General features: G+C 41.3%; 1 protein-coding gene across 3 annotated transcripts in view; it reads right to left on the bottom strand.

The window, feature by feature from the left end:
* Positions 1 to 302: 302 nt before the first annotated feature.
* The window catches only part of SLC22A3 (solute carrier family 22 member 3), a 50,782-nt gene continuing 36,812 nt past the window's right edge, over positions 303 to 14,272 (bottom strand). Inside the window, exons 6-11 of one of the 3 annotated variants that reach the window (XM_084624629.1) lie at positions 10,479 to 10,576; positions 10,142 to 10,356; positions 6,458 to 6,566; positions 4,191 to 4,303; positions 2,373 to 2,472; positions 303 to 2,230 (exon numbers count right to left, since the gene is read on the bottom strand). In XM_084624629.1, the coding sequence (XP_084480755.1) occupies positions 2,176 to 2,230; positions 2,373 to 2,472; positions 4,191 to 4,303; positions 6,458 to 6,566; positions 10,142 to 10,356; positions 10,479 to 10,576 (690 nt within the window). In that variant the 3' untranslated portion in view covers positions 303 to 2,175. The other 2 variants (XM_084624630.1, XM_084624628.1) reach the window with 2 other exon arrangements.

Genomic DNA, 14,272 nt, shown 5'->3' with positions numbered 1-14,272 from the left:
AATTATTTTCAGAAGCAGCATAATTATTGGTCCATATACATATAAACCCTATTTCCCACTGTGGGAGGGGGGAGAGGAATTCCCCACTTTAGACCTCAATGCACCTCCACCATCTCATTCCACCCCTCCTACCAAAATATTAATAAAATAAGCAAAAAGACAGTGTAAAACAAAGGGAATGGAACCTAATTAAGGTCACCAAAGGGATTTTGGCATTTCTGGGTATTATAACAGATGACTGTATAATGTACTACAATTAATATGGAGGAACTCTCACAGGCATTGAGATTTTATTTCTCCGTCTGTTTATCAGTGAACATTAGCACAAGTTTCCTTTTTCCTGTATAAGATACATACTTAACCTGAAAATATAACCCAGGTTACTATTAAAATAGTATCATATTAAAGAGTTAGACGGCATCGACAGATACATGCCTGATGTATTCAGCAGCAACACTTTAAGTTAGTTTCCCAGACCTGAAGTAGAGCTCTGTGTAGCTCAGAAGCTCGTCTCTCTCACCAACAGAAGTTGGTCCAATAAAAGATATTACCTCACCCACCTTATCTCTCTGATCCACATGTATAAAATTGTAAGCTTAAAAAGACCTTAAATTCCTAACAGGGAGTATGCAGGCATTCAGTTATTTTACATTCTGACATACATTGTCTACATTTTATTCTGGACGATACAGAATGCCACTCTGAGCAAAGTACAATTAGAAAGGCCTGAAAAATAAGTTCTTATGCTACTAAGAGATGTCAGGATTACCTGATCAAACAGACATTCTCCTAAATGGATAGTGGACTTATTTTAACCTTTCTTGTTTATTTAATGTTTTTCTCAGTTCTTAAAGTACCTCGATATCAGAGCTCCCTCAGCTCTGCAGTGGTGTCTGTGGTTTACAGAAGAAGCCATGGGTAATTTTAATTATATTGGTTATAAGCAGAATTGCTTGATGTTTTCAGTGGCAGAGGGAAGTTTGTGTTGTATTGGTCAACTGCCTGCAGTTGCATTTTGTTGTTGCTTGATATGTGATTGAGAATTGAAGGCATGAGAACAATTGTCTCTCAAGGAGAGCATCAAAATACGATGTGTTCTAATTTGGCATTACAAACCATGTAACCAGATATTTTAACAGAGATGCACATTTGGTTCCCTTCCTTTTAGTCTGTAAGGAGTTTTGCCAACTGTCTTATTGTCATTTAACTACGTGTCAGGGGAAATTCTTATTGAAAAGTAGTTCTGCTGGTCTTCTGTGTCTCATGGTCTCTCCTGCTGTTGCCTGTTCCAAGCATGAGTGCATTTTATTGCTATCATGGTTCCTGTTTTCCTTAAGCAGACATGACATGGGTGGAATGGACTGGGAAGAGTTAGGAAGTGTTGATGTACTGTATATAGCTCACCGAGTTCCAGTAATGAAGGAAGCACCTTGTATATCTGTTATTTCCCCTATGGTTTCTTGAAGCCCTATCTTACAAATAATTGCTCCTCCATGCCAGGCTTTTGAGATGGTCAGTTTGGAGCATTAATTGTTCAACCACAATGTGGCGCCTGCTGAATTTAGAAACTGTATCCTATAGTCCCTTCACCAACTCTGCAATATCAATCCATCCCAAACATTAAGAATATCCTCTTGACATCTACACATTAGAAATGAGGCTCACACTCTCTCCATCCTCAATGTCATCAGTTCCCTTTTTCCCTAAGCAATTCCTTGTTTGCTTTTCTGATTTTTCAGAGTCTTTATCGCTTGGTAGGGCACAAAACTATTCTAATTCTGCTTCCCCCCACACAAACCATCACAATTTTAAACCACAATTTCCTCAAATTATTGTAATATCAAGAATGAACAAATGACCCAGACATATACAAATAAGTAAGAGCTTACTGGGACAGGCAAAGCAGCTGATTTAAGTGGGTATTCTCTAACAAGAACCACACAACACTCCCTTCCTGGAAACAATGGACTCCGAAAATATGTATTTAGTTCTGTAGCTATATAAAAATACAATGTTTATTTAGAACATCTTCATTCCTAAAAGAAGTACTTGGGGGTGTCTTTTGTAACACAGCTCAATCCATCCTCTCCAGAGGACTTTAAAGCAGTTATCAGGTGGAAACCAAATTCCTGGTGTGAGAACAGGGACGTTTCGCTCAGTGCTTTTAGTGAAAGATCATATATAGGAGGTATCTTGATGCTTCTTTTTCCCACCACTTTTACTTTGGAGACTGAAGTAACAGAGGGAAAAAAGAAAAGAGATATATTTCTTAGCAGTAGCACCGTCCAATTTATTTTCAGTACAAATGTACAATTCCCTGCCCCTTGCTCAAAAAATCAAATCAATGTGATATTGAAGGAAAGACAGAGTACCTGGAGAGCTGTTCCACATCCTCCACTGTCTCTGGTAAGGAAATTCCCTTTGTCTCAGGTAAAAACAGCACTAAGATCCCACAGATCACTGCAAGTATACCTAGGACAGGCATTGAAGAAAAAAAAAAACAAGAACCAAAACTGGTTTGTCATTTTTCTCATTCTCAGGACAGTTTTGTGGTACAAAATAAGAAAAGGGTAGAAAGACCTGAAGTTGCTCCCAAAACACTAAGTAAAAGCTGAAGGCCCGTTTCTCCCCTGCCTTGCTTCTCATTTGGTCATTTACATTTTTGGAAAGTGAGTGTGAAATGTTACCATGCTGATTGTAAAGTTTTTGGGTGCAGGGACTGTTTTTTTGTCCTGTGTTTGTACAACATCTAGCACAGTGGGGTCCTGGTCAATGACTGGGGCTCCTAGGCCTGATGAAAATACAGATAATAATTTTATACCCAGTTACACAGTGTTGTTGAGGATCAGGTCTTCAGAGTGCAGCAGAAATTCTGAATACAAAGGTGTAAACTAGAACATCTGGATACTGCTATGGCTGGAATAATATTAATTTGAAAAATAAATTTCTTTTCTTCTCTCTTTTTTACTTTGTATTTCAAATCCTCTTTCTCCACCTCTCTTTCTTTTTCTATGTTCTGTCCCTCCTGCTCTTTCCTCATCATGTTTCTCTTCAGAAAAACACGATTTAGCCTTCAGACTCAGGATTTCCTAACAAAAGGAAATACTTTGCTCACACAATTAGCCTGTGGAACTCATTGTCACAAGACACCACTGAGACCAAGAGCTCATCGGGGAAAAAAAAGATTAGATATTTATATGAATAACAAGAATATCTAGAGTTAGAACAAATTAAACATGATTTTTTGGAAGGGTTATAAATCCTCATGCACTAGGGAGTAAATCAACCTGGAAGTCAGTAGGAAAATTCCATGTGACCAGAATATCCAGCTGCATGGTTTCTTGCACCTAACTTTGAAGCATCTGGTACTGACCCCTTTTGGTAACAGGATACTGGACTACATGGATCACTGTTCTGAACCAGTATGGCAATTCCTATGTTCCCGCAAAGCAGGACCTTAAGTGGGAGATAACATGGAAAACACCTTTTTGGCCAGATCTGCTCTGTTGACTTTGATAGAGCTATACTAACTTCCAACAGCAGAGAATGTGGCCCTTTGTTTATTTGGTCTGATGAGAGGTAGTCGCATATGAAAACTATCCCGAAAATGTTAGAAACCCATTGCTGCAAGTGCTCTGTTTTGATCAGTAAACACATTTTTAATGGCTTTTGAGGGGTCTTCCTTAGAGGGGCCTTAGACCTTCGGAAGGATACAAATGCAGCGGGACTCAGTTGGAATGCCTCCTGGAGCTCCATGTGTGTGGGTGCGCAAGCTGATGTCACCACCATCACTGAAAGGATGCCACACAGCTCCCCTTTGCACTTAGGTCATCTGTGCCGGCCAAAGAGGATGGAGATGATGTATTTGGGAAAGATAGGTCATGCAATAAAACTCTTCCCAAGAAAAGAAGCTGTGTTAGTACACAGATTAAAAACAAGTTATAATAAAGGGGTCATCAAGGGATTAACTGGATTATTCACAGTATTGTGGATGGGAGCCATGCTTCCACCTTTCCCTTATTTCCTCTTTATTTAGTGGGTGTTTTCCCCACTGTGTTTGTTATGTTGCTGAATAAAGCAGCACTTTCCCAGCCTGCAGTACTGTAAGTAAAGTATTTCTCTTATGCACTGAACAGTCTCTTTGAAAAAGAAATACTCTATCCAAGGTTGCATTTTAAATGATTTCTTACTAAAGATGATTAGAGGTAGCTCCATCCAGATGGCTGCTAATCGGAAGAGAAGAAATGGGGCTATGATACCCCCTATGTCACACAAACTCGAACACAGGGAAACACCAAAGTTTCTGCAAAAGAAAGATATTCATTTTAGAGAGGTTAAGACAATGTAACCTAGGAGATGCATGTGTTAGGCCCAAAATTATCTCATAATCAGGGCATACAACACACACTTACATAAGCAAACCAGCGCAACGAGTCTAAACAGTGAACTCATGAGAAAACAGAGGGTTACTGAAAAATAATATATTGAACATAGCAGAAACTAACAGGAAATTTTAAAAGAATTCCAGCCACTTTAAGGGCCAGATTCTGCCACTGGCACATCAGATTGCGAATTACCCAGTGATCTTCCCTAATGGGATTTCAGAAGCCGTACCTCTGTGGAACACTAATCCTAAATCATGGCACACAACGCCTTTCTGCATTCAGACCTTTAAACTAACCAATCTCCAAAATAAAATACTATTGGCACCATCCTTTTGCTTTAGCTACAGCATGGACTTTAGTGTGGGTAGCTGCCCATCTAAGTACCCAGGGTCCCTGTGGGCTTCTGCAGCCCCTGCTGAAGCTTAAGCTGCCACTGCTTCACTGCTATTGCTTCTTCTTCTGCTAACTATGTTGAAGCTAGCTCAGGCGTATCTACACATGCTACAGTCACATCTCCATTTGCAATGTAGACATACTCTTGGTTGATGGGGATTCTATGATCAGCTTTGTCACCGTCCTCCTGGATAACCTGGGGCAACTTCATTTAAGTTCTCGGTGCCTGTTTTCCCATCCTTAAAATGCTCAGACCCAAGCTAAGTTAAATTAAATGTGGAAAGAGTTTGTGAAACACTGTATCAAATGCTTTACTAAAATCCAGATATATTGCATCTGTGTTTCCACAGCCATTCACTTTCTTATTTTATCTTTAAAAGTTATCCAGACTGTTGCAATATACCAAAGATCTTCCAATCTAATTTCAACATGACACAAGTGAGAGTCAGAAACTGACAAAAAAAAAAAAAAAAAAACAAACTGAAGGAGGAATGGAAGACTAAGGGTAACAATTACCAGGTTATCTAGTTACCCAGTAAATCAAGTGTCTGGACAGTAGGAATGTTTTATATATAATTGGTTTGATGCACAGATAATAGGTTAGTTGAACAGGTCTATTTTCTTATGGGGTAAATTTTCTACTACATTTTATCTTTAGGAGCACTCAAAGTTTATTTGATTATGGTGGTGGGGCGAGCACCCATCCCAGCCAGGAGGGGTTAACAAGCTCCTCTGGGCGCAATCAAGTCCTACCTGGAGCAAGCTGCCCCTGAAGAAGGGAGGTTCCGTAAGAGAGTAAAGACAAATCCAGAGTGAGAGTGCCAACCCCTTAAATCCGCAGAATAGTGAATGCTGAGTAGGAAGGCTGCTGAAGATCCTCCATTGCCTAGATCCTCTGGATAAGTAGAGGAACCTCTAAATTATTTTCCTTTCAGCCCAGAACACTCAGCCTGGGCCCCTTGGACTACAAAGGGGTTAGAGAAATCCAGCCCTAACTCAAAGAATACTGACCTATTTGCCTTGCAAAGCACACCAGGTGGATCTGGACTGCTTTGGGGTTGCAGGACTGTTATATTTTGCCCTTTTCGTTTGGCCTCCTGTGGGGGAGTGCTGAATGAATCCCCGCTACTTGTAGCTAGAAAGACACTGACTCTGTAACAACCCCTGTAGCTGAAGGAAGGTACTTGGAACAAAGGGAGGTACCCCTGCCCGGTCTCTCAAAAGGGGGCACTCTAGAGGTAAATCCTAAGACAATTAGCTTGTTTATTTCTTTAATGGGTATCAATTTAGACCGGGTTAGCTGCATTGCTATACAGGTTTTGGCTTGTTGGATAGAAAATACATCCTTCTGAGTAATGTCTTTCCTTTACAGGTCTTTGATTATGTTGCCTCCTCTGTAATTTGTCTCCCATGGGACACTATAACGCTGCATTTTCAAATTAAATAGAACGTCTTAAATTATGGAGACACCAGTCACACCTCCCTATTTAAGGTGGAGTTGAGTTCTGCATTTAAAATGCATAAGAAGAATGTCTTTCAGAGAGGTGCTGCCAAATTAAGCCTGAACACGGGCACAGTTACACTGTAAAGCCATTTACTATTCCAATGTGTCTAATGCTACCGAAGGCAACTTCCTTAAGTTTAATGTGGATTTCAGCTGTGCATGAAACTACAGTTACCTTAATATTGTAGGATACAATTCACTGTTCACAAGATACACAATTTCAAAAGCCATGGTGATTCCCAGTCTTCCCAGGGTGGCTACTGTGGTTTTCAACCACAGGATATCTGTTAACAAGGTAAATTCAAAAAGAAAGGTTGATGAAATGTGTTTTACCTGTCAGCTGGAAAGCATGGGGCTCATTCCACTCTCCCTTACGTGGGTTTCACACTGGTGTAACTCAGCTGAGTTCAATGGCATTACCGCTGATTTATATTGGTGTCAGTGAGCAGAAGCAAACATCAGGGCTAGATTCACAAAGGGATTTAGGGACCTAATCCAACATTTAGGCACCACTGACTTTCAGAAAGCCACTGCTCAGCCTATGCCTACACCTGGAGGTGCCTAAATTTCTGCTGGGTGGGCAGGCACAAAGCTCCCTAAATCCTGATGCCGCCTCACGGGCAATGGAGCCTTCTTTCATGCCACAGCCCCAACAGGATACTCAAGCAAGGTGTTCCCCTGCCTACCTTGCCTGCAGGGCCCACTCTGGTGGGTGTGCTCAGAACATGAGAACCTACGATTTAGTGAGCAATTTCTGGCTTTTCTGGCTGTAATTGAAAACTGATCAAGGGAAATACTTTTTACACAACGCATAATTAGACTGGGGAAAACATTGCAACAGGACGTCACTGAAGCCGACATTCACAAAGAGACTGAACATTTCCATGGCTAATAAGACTATCCAGAGTTATGATTGTTAATCATCGTTAATGCTAACAACAGATTTGGAAGGGATATTGGGTTTAAGCCATTTCTAACAGGGAGCTGGATGAGACCTGAAGTGGGGCAGATGAACCCAATCTGCCTACCATGGAGTTTTGACACTTTCCCCTAAGGCATCTGGTGTTGGTCACAGTCAGAGACAAGCTAATGGACGAGATGGACGTTGGGTCTGATCCAGCTGGCCAATTCCTGTTTTCCGGTACCTATATCTTTCTCAAAACTACCCTCCAAGCCTGATCAGGAAGAGTTACATCAGAGGGACCCTGGATCAGGTTTAAGGAAGAGTAGAACCAAAAGGGCATTGCTGCCAGGTATCCCTGTGTGCTGGTCTCTATGGGTGTTCAAGGTTTGCCTACTTGTGCTTTGTTGTGTCACCCAGGCCAGTTTGAAGACTCAGAAATCAATTCCAACCCACTGACTCAATGAAAACGTGTTGCATAATGCCAGGTGTGGGAAAATGGGTGGTGAATGTCGTTGCCAAGCTCCCATGATCCTACCCAGATTGTGCAATCCTATGCTTCAGGCAGGCTGCTGGTCATTATCCAGGTGTGACGCTTCCCCCCGCAACATTTTTCTAAATCAAATTATAATCAGAGCTGAGTCCGACTGACTCCCAAATAGATCTGGGCAAAAATGTCTCTTGGCCCCATAGAAAAGTCCTCCAGAATTTAATAAAAAATGACAATTTTTTTCTATAGTTTTTTTCACCATCCTATAGATTTTATGATAGAAAATTAAATGCCTGCTATGGAATTCTATAGGATGGCTCAAAAAAACTCTAGAAGGGATAGCATTGTCTATGAAATTCGATAAGATTTTAGAGTAATTTCTAGAGAACCCTATCAAATGTTCAGAGGTCTCCATAGATTTCATCCCTATTTAATGGTATAGGATCTTTTCCATTAAAGACTTCAATATTACTAGTTCATGAAAAAGAGAAATTCATCTATTTTCTTTTTGTCTTGAATTTTTTGCAAAAACAAATTTTTTTTGCTGGTAGAAAAACTTATTGAATCCCCCAAATCTGTTTGCGTGCACGCCTATGTGTGTGAAAATGGTGACTTTCTCCTGGCAGCAAATTCAGAGAAATCAGACACACACAAAGGTAACATTTGAGGACAGAAAGGGGCAAAATTTCATCCTGGATCAAATTCACGAATAGAGTTGAAGCTGTTTAAATGGGAGAATGATAACTGGGACAGTTGCTGTCATAGGACAAACTTAAAGAAAATATTTTTTCCTGTTAAACTGAATAAATGTTCCGTTGCTTTAACAGAAGGATTGTAATGACTGGAACCATGGTACTGGGATGTCTGGCTGCATGACTGCCCTGTAGATTACATGACACATTATAAACTACTTACTTTTAGGCAATAATAAAAATACCTGATGCATAATAATGCCCATCACTGATACCATACTTTCCATCCAAAGCGCTCTGCAGATGAGGGTAAGTATCATTTCAAACTGCTTTACAAACCAAGGGATGTGACTTGCCCAAGGTCATAAAGCAAGCCAGTGACAGATCCAGGAACAAAACTCAGATCTCCTGATGCTCAGACCCTGGCCACTGAGCCTGGATTTATTGAAATAACTGAGCTGCTGAAACATGTGGTGTTGTCTTAAAGTAACTTTTGAATAAACTTTAAAAATGAGGCTAATTGTGGTAAAACTGGACCCACTGAGGAATGTGTTTCTGTGAAGGATCTTTTATTGTGCTTCCAAACCCACCCGTTTTCATAGGCTCCATTTTACAGCTCTTCTCTTGGGATATCTGCCTGCTAACTGTTGCCTTGTGGTATAATTTCTGGAGCTGATATCGCTAAGGCGAATTAGTATTGGCAACCCTGACTTCATTCTGCTGATGACATCCTTAGGGAGGGGTGATCCTTTCTAATGGTCATTCAACATCCTGTGTAGCTCCAACCTAAACTACTCTGAAGCAAAGAGGTGGGACTTCACAGTCAGGGAAAGGCTGTCTGTTCTCTGTCTGCCTTTAGTCTGCAGCACCTATGAATGCTTACCTGTTCGCTATAACCACATAGTGGAGAGACATCAGTTTATAGAAAAGAATCCCTTGTCAGGGGTGCTGAGTCACACCCCAGAGTCACCCTGGTAGTCCTTGAAGCAGGACAAGAATTACTAAAAGGGGAAGCCAGATCCTCTACCTCTGGTCTGTCCCCTTTGAATTACCAGCTGGTGATTCCCTTTGTGAAGGGGAAACCCATGGGGGTGTCAAGCCAGGATAGCTGGCTCTGTACCACCTGCTCCTAGCCCCTGCCCCATGCCAGGGACAGGCTGGATGAAACGAGGAATGGACAGAGCACACTGCACTCTGGCAAGCCCAGGCTAATGGAATGGCCTGTTACTGAGATTAGAGCCAAGAATCTGACTCAAGAGCTGCTAAGACTGACCAGCAGGAAATATATCATTTAAATAGGTTTGTTTCTTTTCTCAGACACTGATTTATTTGGAGATGGGAAGTTTCCCCAAACTACCAATTTCCTGGCTTCATATCTGTATGATAAATATCTTCCCGGCCAGGGAATGAGTGTATTTCCCCTTTCTTCATATTTTTGTTCTGTAGTTGGCATTATCATTTGCTAACTGTATCACAACACGCTTTTTACCTTGGTCCACTGCTTCAAAACCTTTGTGTGGCTTCAACCTCTTTACTCTAGGAACTTCACAGAGTAAATAGCAGATGCTCTGTAACCTGAAGACTTTAAATCATGATTTCAGGACTTCAGTAACTCAGCCAGAGGTTAGGGGTCTAGTACAGGAGTGGGTGGGTGAGGTTCTGTGGCCTGCAATGTGCAGGAGGTCAGACCTGATGATCATGATGGTCCCTCTGACCTTAAAGTCTATGAGTCTGTGAGATAAATCACTGATCTTGGGAAGCTAAGGAAAGAGTTACCTTCTGGTAAGAATGCAGTAATTAAGCATGCCACTCCCGCCACTATGTTGCTTATGGCAAATGGAAGGCGTCGGCCAATTCGATCGATTGTCAGTAAAATCAAGAGAGCTGCAGGTAATTCCACAGCTCCGGAGATGAAAAAGTCTAGGTAGAGGTTTCCTCCTATAATTCCTAGGCGCATAACAAGCCCTTGGTAAATCAGGGCACTTGTAAACCTAAACAGAAAACATTGAGACAAACACAAATAAATGTAAGCAGCTGACTTGAATTTCAAGTTTGAGAGAATCACAATACCGAAAAAATATGACACTCAAAACCCAGTAAAATTGGGACTTACCAGGCATACATTAGAATCAACGTGTATTTTCTCATATGGGGAGTTCTAACCAGATCGAGAAATGATGGATTACTAACCTCTTCATCTGTAACTGTGATCTACAGAAAAGCAAACATCAGAATCAGCAGACCATAGGCAGGAACACAGGCCACCACAGCTGAGCTAGTTCAGCAGCTATGGGAGAGGGCTCAAAATGTAATACAGCTGCAGACTAATTTCCAGCTCCTTAATATTTTGTAATGACAACATATATGCCAGAAAAAATACAGCTTATTTTCCCGCTCCTATTGAGTTTCAGGAGAAAAAAAACCATATTTTTACTTGTAAATGTGGAAGTGGACTTAGAGGTCCCTGGGAGGCAATAAACCTGGCATCCTGCAATGCCATTTTTACAGCTGCTTTTCAGGGCAGAATTGAACTTTAAGGGTGACACAGAGAAGGAACTCGATTGTGAGTTCATTCCCCACAGCCAGCCCATGAAATTGTAATGGTTGATGGTCAGAACAAAGGGGTGGGTCTGCAGAGGGGTAAGAGATGGAGAGAGCAAACAGCAATGGCCTTGAGAGTGTTTTTGATACTACAGCTGAGTAGCAGGAGGAAAAGTAGGGAGGAGGACACTATCAAGAAGTGAGGCCAGGGTGAAAAGGCCCAGAACAGAGAAAGATTAATGTCTGCCTTCCCCAAAACATTTAAATGAAGCAGAAGGCAATGGGCCTTCAGAATGTGCTTATAGTTAAGAATGTGCACAAGCATTCTGCTGATTTAGGCCTTTTCCTTAAAAATCTGCAAATTATTTAGAAATATCAATTAAGCAACCCTTCCCCGAGATGAGGAGGAAAGTATCGTTTTCTCCATTTTACAAGTAGGTAAAATGAGGGTGAGAAAGCACACGTGACTTAGGGCCTGGCTATACAAACAGTTAGACCACGGCAAACTGGGGTGTGAATCTCTCCCATGCTAGCTGCCTGCGGTTTAACTGTCTGTATGCACTCTGCGGGTGCATGTTAACAGTTCGCTAATGCGCTTTGAGCTACTCCCAGTTCAACGAGGACTAGATCAAAGCTCTCTCACAAACTGTTAATGCACATCAGCAGGGAGCACATGAACAGTTAGACCAGATTCATACCCCAGCTTGCTGTGATTTTTGTGTAGACAAGCCCTTAGCCAAGGTAATACAACAAATCAGCAACAGAATAAGGAGTAGAATCCAGGAGTCTTGATTGAGATTTTTAAAGCTGTGCAAGGGATTTAGTCTCACATAGTCAGTGGAAGAGGTGTGGCTAAATCCCCTGTGTTGCTTTGAAAGTCTCAGTCCCTGATGCTGGGTCCCTTGTTCTAACCACTCAATAGGTATCGTTACCTCCCCACCGATGGGGCCTTGCAGAGCAAACAGCGAACCAAGCAAGCACAAAAGAGGATTGATAAAAAAAGATGAGATTGTGGAAAGAGAAAGAAGGACCCCCCCCCCCTTCTCCCATCTGTGCTGTGAAGTCAATGGAAAATACTTTGTGTGGTGGGGGGAAAATGAGGCCAAAGGGAATGTAGAGACAGAGACCATGCTGATTGGTGAGGAGAACAATAAACTTGGTCAAACAGCATTGCCCAGTGATCTGATTCTAGTTCAGCCAAGGCTGTATACATGAATTTTATTTTGTATTTATTCCTCATCTCATAATATATAACCTTAACTTTTCAGTGAGATAAACAGCCCTTTGAGTGGACTTTTAACACCCCCTTTAGCAAAAAGAGTGTCCCAGAACATTGGAAGTGTTAATGAAACCCCAGTTTGCCCTGGGTTCTCTTCCATTCCCTTTCATCATTGCTAGGAACCCTCTTCCCATCTTTACAGCTATTTTGTTTTCTGTAACGGAGTGAGATGTTTTCTCAAAGTTGCTTCCATTCTTTACATGCCAGCTCCCACTTTTTTAATCCTACAATGTGTTTGTCAGGCACTCATTTACATTCCAGATCAGAATCTGCTGGTTGCTGACATTTGTTATGGGCACACTCATGAAGGAGATAAAGCTGCCTTCATTTTGTTTATAAGAACATGTTGGCAGTGAGCAGCATGTGAACCTTGTGCAAATATGGTATTCATTTTCCCATGCAGAGATAAATGAAGCAGTCTTAACACAATGCCCTGTCTGTCTCAAGTGCCACTAACACTAGTTGGAAATAATGTTTGAGTATGATTTATGGGCTGGGGGGAAAGGACATTAAAATCATTGCAAAAAAACTCTTAACTCTTTTAAGGTCAAATCTTGGCCTCACTGAAATCAATGAGCGTTTTCCCATTGACTTCAATGCAGCCACAATTTCACCGTTAGTACCCAAAGACATGTTATATCCTAACCCTGGGAAGAGCAAAGAGATTTTGTATAAAATGATGTACTTCATCAATTCCTATCTCATTGTTTCTACAATGGTTTTAAAAATTCCAGTAAAAGTTGTGTACTTCACAAGCTTCGGTGCGGATCCTGCAAACTCTATGCACTGTGACAGTCTCCAATTCAGCAGCCCATGTCTATTCAGCATAGAACCAAGCCTGGTCTTCACTACGGGGAGATAGATGCTGCTGCATCGATTTAGCAGGTCTAGTGATGACCCACTAAATCAATGGCAGAGTGCTCTCTGGTGGACCCCTGTACTCCAGTTCTCTGAGACGAGTAAGGGCTGTCAACCGGAGAGTGTCTCACATTCACACAGTGCAGTGAAGGCACTGGGGTAAGTCAACCTAAGCTATGTCGACTCCAGCTGCATTATTCACGTAGCTGGAGTAGCATAATTTACGTCGACTTACCCCCATAATGAAGATAAGCCCTAACAAGCTCTTGAAGTCAGTGGGATTTAAGCATAGACTTTAAGTGCTGTACTGAATTACAGCCACAGCGTATAAAATTAAGAACATGTGTAAGTCTTTGCAGCATCAGGACCTTAACAACATGAGCAAAATCTTCTGTGCATGTTCAGAGTGAGATTTTCCAAGGCTTACATCTCTGTCTAATCAAAATCAGTTTTCACTAGAATACTCCAGGTCATTTCTCCTCAGAGAGGATACTATCCACATCTATCCCTGCCATTTTAATGCAAGAGATCTTTTTTTAAAAAAGACAAGATTTTTTTTTTATAATGGGAAAATAATTTGTTCCTCTCTCCTGTCACTTAAAAATGGATGAAGTGATTTTGCACATATGCTTACAAAACATTCATCCTTGTGCAGAGACCAACTGTAAAACATTTCAGCTTGAAAAATGAAATTTGGGGGAAATTGTGCACAACTGAGAACAGGGGGTTACACTGGAAACCACATTTAATAAATTATGACCAGTCTCCTACTATCACAATTCTGTAATACAAATACTGAACAAAACAATGCTCATCTGTCTTCGCTTCACACTCATTACTTGAGCTAGTCAGAAAATATAACATCAAAGCAGAAGTGTTATGCAGAGATTTATTGGTTTCAATGAATATTTAATCAGGAAGGTTTGGGGGTCTGAGGGAAGGGAGTGGAGAGCGAGCGAGGGAAAGACTCTCTTGATGGTTAGGCACTGGTCTGGGATGTGAGACACTCAGGTTCAAAGCCCTGCTCTGCATGATTCAGAGGAGAGGTTTTTCATTCCCATATCACTCTGAATCAGGCATGTGTCCCAAACTCTCTCACGCATACTCATTCTCTGTCTCTCTCAATCAAAAGCTCAGGTTTCAACACAATTATGTTTTTGAGAAAACATTTGAAAGGCTTTTGACTTGTTCCAGTGAGGAACAAAACCAACATTTCAGAACCTTGAAAA

Source organism: Lepidochelys olivacea (assembly GCF_965140295.1).
Source record: "Lepidochelys olivacea isolate rLepOli2 genome assembly, chromosome: 3".
In the NCBI taxonomy this organism is placed as follows: domain Eukaryota; kingdom Metazoa; phylum Chordata; order Testudines; family Cheloniidae; genus Lepidochelys; species Lepidochelys olivacea.
Note: the sequence above shows the minus strand (reverse complement) of the source record. Positions and strands in the feature narration are given on the sequence as shown.